This window comes from Nicotiana tabacum, chromosome 13, assembly GCF_000715075.1.
Source record: "Nicotiana tabacum cultivar K326 chromosome 13, ASM71507v2, whole genome shotgun sequence".
NCBI classification, from domain to species: domain Eukaryota; kingdom Viridiplantae; phylum Streptophyta; class Magnoliopsida; order Solanales; family Solanaceae; genus Nicotiana; species Nicotiana tabacum.
In genome coordinates, this window is record NC_134092.1 from 907525 (window position 1) to 918998 (window position 11474).

The 11474-nt window shown below is 37.0% G+C and overlaps 2 protein-coding genes and 1 non-coding gene across 3 annotated transcripts; 1 reads left to right on the forward strand and 2 right to left on the reverse strand.

Annotated features, from left to right (window-relative positions):
- The first annotated feature begins 413 nt into the window (after nt 1–413).
- LOC107777804 (AT-rich interactive domain-containing protein 1-like) lies at nt 414–4733 on the forward strand. The gene is made up of 2 exons (XM_016597955.2): nt 414–2016; nt 3530–4733. Exons 1-2 carry the CDS (start codon nt 772–774, stop codon nt 4391–4393), a joined length of 2109 nt encoding a protein of 702 aa, XP_016453441.1. The 5' UTR covers nt 414–771; the 3' UTR covers nt 4394–4733.
- Nucleotides 4734–5017: 284 nt separating this feature from the next.
- LOC107777811 (rRNA 2'-O-methyltransferase fibrillarin 1-like) lies at nt 5018–9408 on the reverse strand. The gene is made up of 7 exons (XM_016597963.2): nt 9255–9408; nt 8593–8915; nt 8390–8485; nt 8191–8268; nt 7721–7897; nt 6045–6113; nt 5018–5391 (listed from the first exon to the last, which is right to left on the reverse strand). Exons 1-7 carry the CDS (start codon nt 9268–9270, stop codon nt 5215–5217), a joined length of 936 nt encoding a protein of 311 aa, XP_016453449.1. The 5' UTR covers nt 9271–9408; the 3' UTR covers nt 5018–5214.
- Nucleotides 9409–9570: 162 nt separating this feature from the next.
- On the reverse strand, nt 9571–9656 carry TRNAY-GUA (transfer RNA tyrosine (anticodon GUA)). Its single transcript is given in 2 exon segments — nt 9571–9606; nt 9620–9656. It is a non-coding gene; the product is annotated as a tRNA-Tyr (tRNA).
- Nucleotides 9657–11474: the final 1818 nt, after the last annotated feature.

The following is an 11474-nucleotide window of genomic DNA, read 5'->3' on the forward strand; positions in this document are numbered from 1 at the left end:
CCTAACTGGCCTTCAACCAACCATACTTCAAGATCCTCAAACACAATACTCTAATAAATAAAATATAATAAACCAATAACTCTAAATTACAGATTAAATAGATCTGGTTGCGTCTTTGAAAACTTTTATTATACAATTTATTTTCCTACGTTTCCCTCAAGCAAATTACAAAAACAAGCAACAATAACATACTCATTATTATCTCACACCGTGTAATCTGACGAGCATAGTGTGTATAACTCTACATTGTAAGGATAGAAATATTGTTTCCAATAGCATTACGAGGATGATAAATATATTTTTAATTTTTTATCCCAAGTTTTGGATTTGACCTTTGAAAATAGAATTATTTTTGTTAATGAGTGATTTAACCCATAATGAGACATAAATTAATGGGACACCAAAGCGATTATAGATAATCAAATGTGAAATCCCAAAGAGAAAAAAGAGAGAGACCGTCCCCTCTCCCTTCTCATTTCTCTGTGTAGACTGTAGAGGGAAGAAGGGCGGGTACTATAATTTCCCAAATTTTACAGTTAGGTCCCTGGCTAGATCCATATCTTCCCGCCCAAAATTCAGTGCCTAAAATCTTCCCTCTTTTTTTTCTAAGTCGTTATACTAGTTTCACTTGTACAAAATAAAAATAAAAAAACATTTATTGCGTCTAAAAAAATTCGGTTTGATTTGTTTCTTATTTCTTTGTGTTTGATTGTGCATTTCTGGTATGTGTACGACTGATGAATTGTTCGTAGATTTTGAAATTGGAAAGCAATGACAGGGTGGTCGAAGAGAGTTGATGAATCAGGTATAGAGAGCTTCAGAAAACCCGAAACCGGCCCGGACCCGAAACAAGTTGTAAAGCCCGAAGTAGTAGATTACGGTAATGCTAAGCTGTTGTTTATAGAAATTTTAGCTCAATTCTTCAAAGAAGTTACTGGGCTTTTGTGTTACAGGCCATTGCCACCAATGTTGGGTAATGGAAAATCAGTTGATTTGTTCAAGCTTTATTTGGTTGTTAGGGAAAAAGGTGGGTATGAGAGAGTTTGTGTGAATGGTTCATGGGGTTTAGTGGCTAAGGATTGTGGGTTTGATTTGAGTTATGGGTTGGGTTTGAAGTTGGTTTATGTTAAATATTTGGATGCATTAGAGAGATGGATGTTGAGACTTAAGAAAAAAAGGAGTACTAATGGTGTAATAAATAGTGAGGTGAGAAAATGTGATTTGGGTTCGGGTTTGGGTTCGGGCCAAGCTGGAGTTCCGGTGGATGTTGAGTTGGATCTGAAGGAGATTTTAATGAAAATTGCGGATGAAAAGGCCAACGGCAGTGAAAATAGAAGTGTTAATGGTGTTGAAGCTCGGGGTTTTGATGGCTTGTATGAATGTACTGAGAAATTTGATAGTAAAAGAAATTTGGATCACAGTGTGGTCACTGTAAAGGATATTGACGAAAATAGAAGTGTTAATGGTGAACAGCTGCGTGATGGTGTTGAGGCTCGGGATTTTGATGGCTTGAATGAATGTACTGAGACATTTGATGGTAAAAGAAATTTGGATCACAGTGTGGTCACTGTAAAGGATATTGACGAAAATAGAAGTGTTACTGGTGAACAGCTGCGTGATGGTGTTGAGGCTCGGGATTTTGATGGCTTGAATGAATGTACTGAGACATTTGATGGTAAAAGAAATTTGGACCCCAATGCATTTACTGTAAATGATATTAATGAAAATATGAGTGTTAATTATGATGAAGAGCATTTGATGTGTGTCAGCGGAAGGGAAAGTGTCAAGGAAGATTGCATTAGTAGGAAGAGGAAGCGAGAATCGTACTTGGATACGGTGAGGTGGGTTAGTGAAGTCGCGAAGGATCCTTGTGATCCTGCTATTGGTTCTTTGCCGGAAAGGTCTAAGTGGGAGGATTATGGCGATGAAGTGGTTTGGAAGCAGGTTTTGTTGGTGCGAGCTGAAATGCTTTTAGAAAAGAATGTGGATACATGTGCTCAGTACTCGGCATGGCAGGTACTTCAGTTTTCACCTGGAGATTGATACTTCATATCATTATGAATTACTAAATATTGTTGATAGTTTAGACGATGTGTATACCTTATTCATTCTCCTAGATAAAATGTCTTATTTCTTCAGTTCAATAGCTCACCTCATTGTTATTATTTGTTGCTTTATGGGCATCTTGATGTGCGTGTGTGAGGGGGGTGGGGGTGGTACTGTTTGTCATGTGATGCATTTTGTGTGACTGTGACATATCTTTCAGTTGAGTACATTTGCTTAGCATTTGTTTTGGAAGAACAAAGGCTGCATTCAGGTTTAACTTTCGATATGTCAAACAACTTTGCTAATTATTTCTTGATAGTCAAGCATGGCGTTGACCAAGAAAGTCACAGTTAGAGTTGCATTAGGAGGCATCATCAATGCAATGTGTGGGTTCTTATATGTAAGTCAATAGGGGCCATGAGATCCTCTAAACGAAGGTATAACAAAATATATTTCATAAGGATAGGAGCCATGTATTCTGTCAAATAAAGAAACAGTTTGGCATAGCGATGTGTCACCCTTCCTAATTGTGGTAGGTTGTTGAATGGACATGCTAAATAGAAGAGAACACAGGACATATGTGCTTCAACTTGGTAAAGATGGTCTAGACATAAATAGTGGAAATGTGAAATTGTGAAAATTAAAGAGGCTACCAACCTCTGGTTGTTAGAACTTTGTAGAAAAATGTCAAAAGAGTATTCATTGTCCCAGCAGGAAAATGCAATGGGAGTTTGATGAATCATAGATTCATAGGAAGTGATAAAAATGCATATGGCCTACTTAATCTGAGTTATTATTAGCTTTAACTATTAATCTAGACTAGAGAAAGCTCCTCAGGGTGAGATGGACCATAAATTTTTGGACGGAGGGGGAGAGAAATGGATGATTTACGCTAACTTTCCAAATAGTTTAGTGTATCATTATTTGTAAATGCTGTAGCCCCGAGAGGGTGGGTCTTCTTGATAAAGAAATACGGTATGAAATGAAAGTTCCATCTACTCTTTGAATGCCTTTGGTTATTTTTGTAGTATAATCTAAAATATACTGTGCTCTAATTTTTCGGAAAAACTCAGCTTGCTGTCCAGTGCTGATTGTGTTTGTCCACTTGCCAGTCTATGTAGCATCTTCCAGATTGATAAACCAATGCACTTCGATCATGTCCATCTTTTAATGGCATGTTTGTAACTGGGGAGAACTTCCTGCTTCCTGTTGCGATCATTTTATGCACAGCATGCCATTTTCACTAGATAAGTTGCTGTTTAGCAACCAATACAGCATCCCTTGGCTTTATGTGCATTTTTGTGACTCTGAAAGTGAAACTTCACTAATTGCACAGAGTGTCGTATCATTTTCCCTTCAGCTTCTCGTTTTATCCTAGCATTTACACTTATCTAGCAAGTGATGTTTACGTGAACATCCAAAAGTTATGGAAGATCACAATTTTTTTCCGGGCTTGGGTTAATTTAGAAAATTCTTTGCATAGATAAAACAGAAGATGCATCCATCTTTGTATGATGATGGTTCTGGTTCTGGAAGAGTAAGATGCAGCCAGCGAGTCCTATCTGCAAAAGATTCTTTGAAAAAGAGGCGTGCACCGCTGTTTTCAGTGTCATCATCACCAAGTTTTCATAGTGATGAGGATCAGATCGATGGACCAACTGCCTCTTCTGCAGAGTCAGTAGTTGATTTTTGGTGGAAGCAGCGGAAAAAGAGAATACCAGTTGGGCCACAGTTTCAAGCAGATATTCCCGAATGGATTGAGACAATTTATGAAAGCGACTCTAAATGGCTAGGCACCCGAATCTGGCCGCTAGGCAAACGAGGAAAAACAACAATTTTAAGTGAAAGAGATAAAAAAAGAGATCCTATTGGGAAAGGAAGGCAAGATATCTGTAGCTGCCAATCTCCAGGTTCTTATGACTGTGTCAAGTTTCATCTTCTCGAGAAAAGGAAGAAGATTGAGATTGAGTTGGGATCAGCCTATTATCAATGGAAATTTGACTCTATGGGTGAAGAAGTTGCACTTTCTTGGTCAAGAGAAGAAGAAGGGAAATTTCAGGATATAGTGAAGTTGAACCGTTTGACTGAGGACAAGAGTTTCTGGAATGAGATTTTCAAGTTCTTTCCAAACAATAGCAGGGAGTCTTTAGTAAGCTACTACTTCAATGTCTTCCTTCTCCGGCGCAGAGGCGACCAGAATAGAACTAATGCCAGTAATTTTGACAGTGATGATGATGAATCAGAATATGGACCTAGATTTAAATGTTTTGGGCGGGATGCTAAGTTCTCCATCTTTTGTTCCCCAAGGAAAAGCACATCTGGATCAGAGGTAGTACATGAATCTTGATTGTGGTCATGGCATTTTCCAGAACCGTAAATTGCTGGAGTTTCTTGTGCTTTTATTCGTGAAGCAAGTTATATTGGAAAGTATGTCTTTTACAACTGCAGATACAAGATTCCATCGTAGAATTGTATATTTTTTGGGTCAGTGAATTCTTTGCCCACACAGCAGCTTCCTCCCTCTGTTTTGACTTTTGACTACAAAACAAGTGTATGAAAACTCCCCTTTACACTTCCAAGCTCTTGAGTTTTTTTTACAAAGGAACAAGATTGCTAGGAATTCAGTCTCTTAACGGCAAATCTTTTTTCTGATATGCTCATAATGAGATAATATTTTCCTTCTCTCCCTTAACTTTTGCTTCTGTGCACTTTCGAAGCCTTTGAATAGTCCATTTATTTACATTTTGGAACTCTATCTTCTGTGTGTTTAAAACAGAGCTGGAGCCTTTCTGGGCCAACAAACATATCAAGATATCACAAGTTTATAAATATTTCAGCTGATCTGAGGGTACTATTTTACCCCAAATTTTGTTATCCCTATGAAGCAATGCAGTCGAAATTTTATTCAGTTGTGGATGCAAAGTGAAAACCACTTGCAAGCCATGTTCCAAAAGGATTATATCAAACACAATTTATAATATGGAAGGGGGATGTCAACCTTTATAAATAATCTCATACTATATAAGTAGCAATATGTTCTGAACCAATCTTTGCAAAAGAAATATAAATCTCACTGAAGTTTACTAGTGCAATTTTAATATAAAAGATGCCTAATTAGAAGCATATATAAGGGATCCAGAGCTAGATAAAAGTAGAAACTTATATCAGCTAAGCAACAGGGTTCTTCTTTCTTGGAATTCGGTATCCTCCAATAACACAAGCATGGTGTCTTTGGTACTCATCCATAGTAACTTGCTCAATAGGCTTGAATTGGTTGGCCTTCAGTTTCTGCACTTCTTGTTCATATACTTTGTCATCTGGAAGGGTAGAATCTATGCAGTTGGCCTGCAAAACCAAAAGATAATTTTGACATCTCAGTAGCATCAGTATGATGACAGTATTTTAGTATATACTAAGGACTGTATAAAGAACTTTTATACTATAAGTGCAAAAATAGGGTTGCTCAGTGCACAAAGCATCTCGCATTCACGGCTAATGCAAGCATTAGTGGCCGTTTCTATGACTCGAACCCGTGACCTACAGGTCATACGAAGATAACTTTACCGTTGCTCCAAAGCTCCGCTTCTTATACTATAAGTGCATTTTAATATATTATAGCAAGTTAGTTATCATACTTGTTACTACAACAACAACAACAACAACATACCCAATATTATCCCACACCGTGAGTTTTGGGGAGGGTAGTACGCAGACCTTACCCCTACCTTGTGAGGATAGAGAGCATGTTTCCAATACACCCTCGGCTCACGCAAATATAAGCACCACATTAATGAAAATGTAGACAAGACGGACAGTACCAAAAAGCCATATAAAAGCAGAATAAAAACAAAAAAATAGTAAGGTGATTACTAAGCATTGCTTATTATAGAGATTTACATATATTGATAATCTGATTGTGTAAGCATCTTTTTATACCGTCAACGCATATAAAAAAATACTTCCAAAACTGATGCTTTAATGTACCAAAATGGACTCACCTTGATTGACAGCACAAAATGACCTCCAACTTTGAGAAAATATGATGCATTCAAAGCTAAGATCCTTATCTGAAATGGGTAAAAAGTAAAACATAGCACTCAATAGATTCTGGATCAGGGATGGGGGGAGATGTTAACACATCTGAGGTCAAACATATGCAAGTCATACCAGCTCTTATAAACAATTGGAAAACATAACCTGTTAGTAACATTGTTACATAAGATAACAAACAATAGTGCTTTTCTCTAAAGACTTCCCACTATAATCTTCCACTGAAGGGAAGAAGCAAATTTTACCCAAATTAGCATAATGATCTCAAAATACCCTCATTATTAAAGGCATTTTAAGGGAGAAAATGGGATGACATTTTTTTCTGAACAAAATGGAATGAGGCTTCAAGTCATTCCTGTTGCACTTTACCTTCTTATAACATATAAAGAACATAACAAATGCAAGTACAGAGTAAATACTACACTAGAACACAATATATAAAAATTGTTGTTGTGGACCTACTATACGAGTATGTAGCAGATCCCATAATTTACACAGCTTACTTTTGTGATTTTACTATACCTATTGTATTGAATTATCATTTAGAAAGAAAGCATGAAGCGCGACCACATCAAGAAATTAAAAATGTTGTTGAAGAAACAAAACTAATTTAATTTTGTTGTTTAGGTAACAAACTCTGACTAAAAACTTGTAGTATAGTATTGGGGCTTCAGCCTATCTCTCAATCTTTGTAATAACTGCACTGCTGCTTCTTACTTTATAATTAAAAGAAGGAAAATCAAAGACTTGCAATACTACTGAAGTTGACTGAAACATGTAAGTGTATATACTATAACGTAATCAGCCGTTTCAAGTGCAGGCAAAATGAAAGGCATTGTGCATTTACATACTTCGAGATTTCGAAATTTTGAAAAACAAAATTAGACAATTGAAAACCATCCGTGTCTGTAGAGACTTTAAATAATTCATCACTTGCTATAAAATGTGAAAATAGTTATTATCCACTTTATCACTCAAAAGACAAAGAAAGTGGAAATAAGAGCAGCAATAAAAGTATTAACAAAATGAAAATAATAATAATAATAATAATAGCATCAGAAGCCTGGGAATCACCAAAGTATATGGAGAGACACCAGTTAATTCATCACATGCTTGATATATGCGAAACGAGTTTCCTTCACTTTATCCCCCAAATATATGGAGATATAAACTGGAAAATAACAAAAAAAAAAAGGAAGAGAAAAATGAAAGAAACCTAGACAGGAAACAAAATGAGAAAACATGATCAAAAACGGCTTGGTTTGGCTACATGTATAAAAAACCTGACCACATGCAGCTTTCCAAGTCCATTAGCTATTAAAAAAAGGAACAGGAATTGAAGATAATGAACAAATAAGATGATTTCTTAGATTTTGCATCACTACTTGAATTAGTAAAAGATTAGCGACTAGCCACAATACTTAGAAAGTTGGGATTGACTATACTAATCTTCACCTTTCATCTCAAACCAATAATATTATATATAAAAAATATTAGAAGTTCTCTGAAATATAAATTTCCATGATGACTAAACGAATGATAAAACAACGTACTAAAATATATTTTCAACTAATTGACATCACGAAAAGTATATATGTAATATAAAGAAAATTAAGAATATGACCTGATCAGGCTGAGCAACATCAGAGAAGATGACATCCACCATACCAACCAACATTCTATATCTTGCCGGATGCCTAGCATCTTCAATTATGGGAATAACATTTGTTCTGTTCTTGGCCATGTTCAACAAGTCCCTCCCACTCCTGTTTGAGAATTCGACAGCATACACCACTCCACTCTAATTTGATAAACAATTCACAACTCAGTTATAATACTAGTATTAGTAATATTAAAAAAAAAAAAAAAGGACAGCCCGGTGCACAAAGCCTCCCGCGTTCCGGGAAAGGGTGCACGAAGATGCAGGGTTCGGGGAAGGGCCACAACCCTAGGAATGCAAACATTAATGGCTGACAGCTCGAACCCGTGACCTATAGCATGTAGGTCAAACTAAGGCAATTTTGCCGTTGGTCCAAGGGCTCTCCTTCAGTAATAATAATAATATTATAAGAAGTAATTAAACGGATAGCTTACTGGTCCAACTATGTCAGAGACATGAGAAACAGAAGTTCCAGAAGCAGCTCCCAAGTATAGAACACGGTTTCCAGGTTTCTATTGTAACATTAGAAGAACGAAAAGAACACAATATTAACTGACTAAACAGCTTGGGGAAAATATAAAGTAGAGCATATATATGTAAGAATGTAATTCCATGAAACAAATATATACTCACAATCCAAGTATCATCTATGCCACACAAGACTGCAGCGCACAATTTCGAACGGTATGGATTCCAAACTCTATACTCAACCTTTGTTCCATCTTCACTCTGGTGAATGCAAAAGTAAATTAATCAAACATTGAGAATTTTCATCAACTTCATTAATTCCATGAATTGAATTAGAGGTAATTAAGATGAAATATTGAAGGAGGAACCTGAACAGATATGCGTTTCTCGTTGTAAACAGCAACACCAGGTACCAAGTTTTTAGTGACAAGAGCATCCTCCTTTGATTTGGCTAAAAATATACCTTCATGCCTGTGAGGAATGATCAACACATTCCCACCACCCCTCATTCCTCCTCCGCCACGACCACCACCTCTTCCTCTACCCCTTCCGGCAACGCCACCTCGACCACCACCACGACCGCCCCCACGTGCAATACCATGACCACCACCACGTCCACCACCACCTCTGCCTCTTGTAGCATTGGAGTGGTTATGGCCATTGAAGCCTCCTCTACCGCCACGTCCACGACCTGAGGTCAAGCAATAAATAAAATTAAAAAATAACAACAACAGATCCGGTGTAATCCCACAAAGTAGTGATTTGGAAGGATGGAGTGTAAGTAGACCTTACGAAGGTAGAGACACACAAATTAAAGATACAAATATTCGAAAAACTGAACAGATAATCTTAAAAATATAAAAGCTTCTACTATACACCATACTAATGCATATATACAATGATGGGCATATGTAACATATGCGAACACAGCCTATTTAGGGATTCAATTGAACTCAATATTTATGGCACGAATCATAGATATAGTGAAAACTACGTATTGATTTAATACACAATATTGACAAGTACATACCCATTGGAGCTCTCATTGTTAAGAGAAAAAAAAAAGTTTGTCTTCTGTGTTAAGGGTGGAGATTGTAAAGAAGTTGGGAGGCGGATTTTAATTTCATTGGGTGATAGTAGGGTTTTATAGGGAGGTAGATATTAGGGTTTTGGGTTGCACAAAGCCATAATGACGTGAAAGCCAAGTAACGTCAATTAAGGAAAATAAGGAATACGAACTGTTTACCATATTGGCTTTTATTAAGAAACGGCGTCGTCTTAAGAGGAGAAATAAACGCAAAACAAAACTAAAGGAAATAAAAAGAGAGAAAAACTAACAAAAATATTCCGACCTGCCGGATTCGAACCAGCGACCTAAGGATTTCAGCAGACACACTACAGTCCTCCGCTCTACCAACTGAGCTAAGGTCGGCTTACGGAAGGATAATTAATTATAAATTTATTTGTTAATTATCTTCTAAATCAAATATGGAGTAAAAGAAACTTTATATCACTCTGTAACAGAAAAGTTATTTAACTTGATAAAACGTACATATACGATGATTACTATTTTTTCAAGAAATTATACACCAATTTACTAGCATTACTGAATTAGGAAATTGCATTTGATATATAGATAGTATAATTACAATTCCCACATTTTGAATTGCCAAATAACACCTAAAAGTAATGAAATGATAATGGAAGCTCATTGTTTTAGTTCAATTCCAAAAAATATTGCTCCTTTCAACAAAATAAAGTATAAAAATGAATGATGAGAGGAAGAGCACGAGAAAGAAAAAGCAAATCAAGTAACAAAAGATAATGGGTCAAATTAATTAGTAACTTATAATTCAAAGTTCTTAGACCTCTTGCAACAAATTTTAACCTATTATATTTTTGTTAGTCACTTTCCGTCTAACTTTCAATTAGAATATAAAGTTGGCCTGCATAGTCAAAAGATGGAAAAAGGACTAATTTGAATTGTCTCTACTATTTGTCAGATGTATGAAATATAGTAGTAATACTTTTCCAGGAAGATTATTTTGTTGTCAGATAATAACTTGAACTTACCATAGTAAAGTAGTGTATACATTTTGTTGTCAGATGATAACTTGAACTTGCCATAGTAAAGTAATCTACTTGTGGACGGTCAAAACCGATTGACTCAGTCGTACGGACTAGTCGAGACGATGATGTTTCGATCAAAGGGTATCTGCATGTCAAACTTGGTCGAGGTCCGAAGTAAGGGCATCGAGCTTCAAGCTATAAGACCGATCAATGACAAGCTCGGTATCATTATCGAGCTCATATCCAAATCGAACTACGAGGCAAGGCGGAGATTATCGAAGATGCCTAGACCGACCAACACTCATTCTGAATATCGAGACCCCAAGTCAGAATCGAGCTCGAACCAAGACCGGGGGCTCGATCCAATACCGAGCTCGAGCCAGTATCGAGCTCCCAGACAAGAGCCGTTGCAACAACACTATGGGAGAGAATCTTGGCAGAAATCAAGGAAAAGATAATTCATCTTGGGACCTCCACTACATATTTTTATTATTATAGAAAAAGTAGGATCCCTCTAATATAAAAGGGGGATGTTAACATATTTACGGGGGCGGTTGCCTGGTTGATGAACATTTCCTTTTCTCTGTTTCATATTTCATTCCATTTTGCCAAGAAGAGAGATTTTTACATTTCACTCTATAATTTGTATCAAGTTATATCACGTGTCCTTAGAACCATACATAAATTCAACTCTATCCGATTTTCGGATAAACAGTTTGGCGCACACCGTGGGGCTAAGGATAACAGTGATTGTTTGATATAAATCTGCAGTACACACCAGTTTACAACGTCAAATCAGCAATGGCTTTACCTATCGACCACGAAGCCGGCCTTCAAGATGAAACCAACAACTTGACACCCGGGGCCGGAAGGCGGATTAACGATATCACCGAAGCTCGAGTCGAAGTACCGCTAGATATCAATTCACAAGTGGCTCTTGAGGCGAACCAACGTTCCGAATCGGAAAAAGGCATTCAGGGCGGTACTCGATCCGTAGCTCGAGACATCCATAACATGGAGGAGATCGGAGTCAGCTTACGGATGATCTTCGAGATGTTACAAGTCCAACAAGTAGCGATAGCTCAGTTGCAGAGCCAAACTCAGGCACAAAGCAAACCGGAGCCCAATCCGCATCAAGAAATCACCCACAGAACGGAACCAGCCATAGTGAAGTTAAATG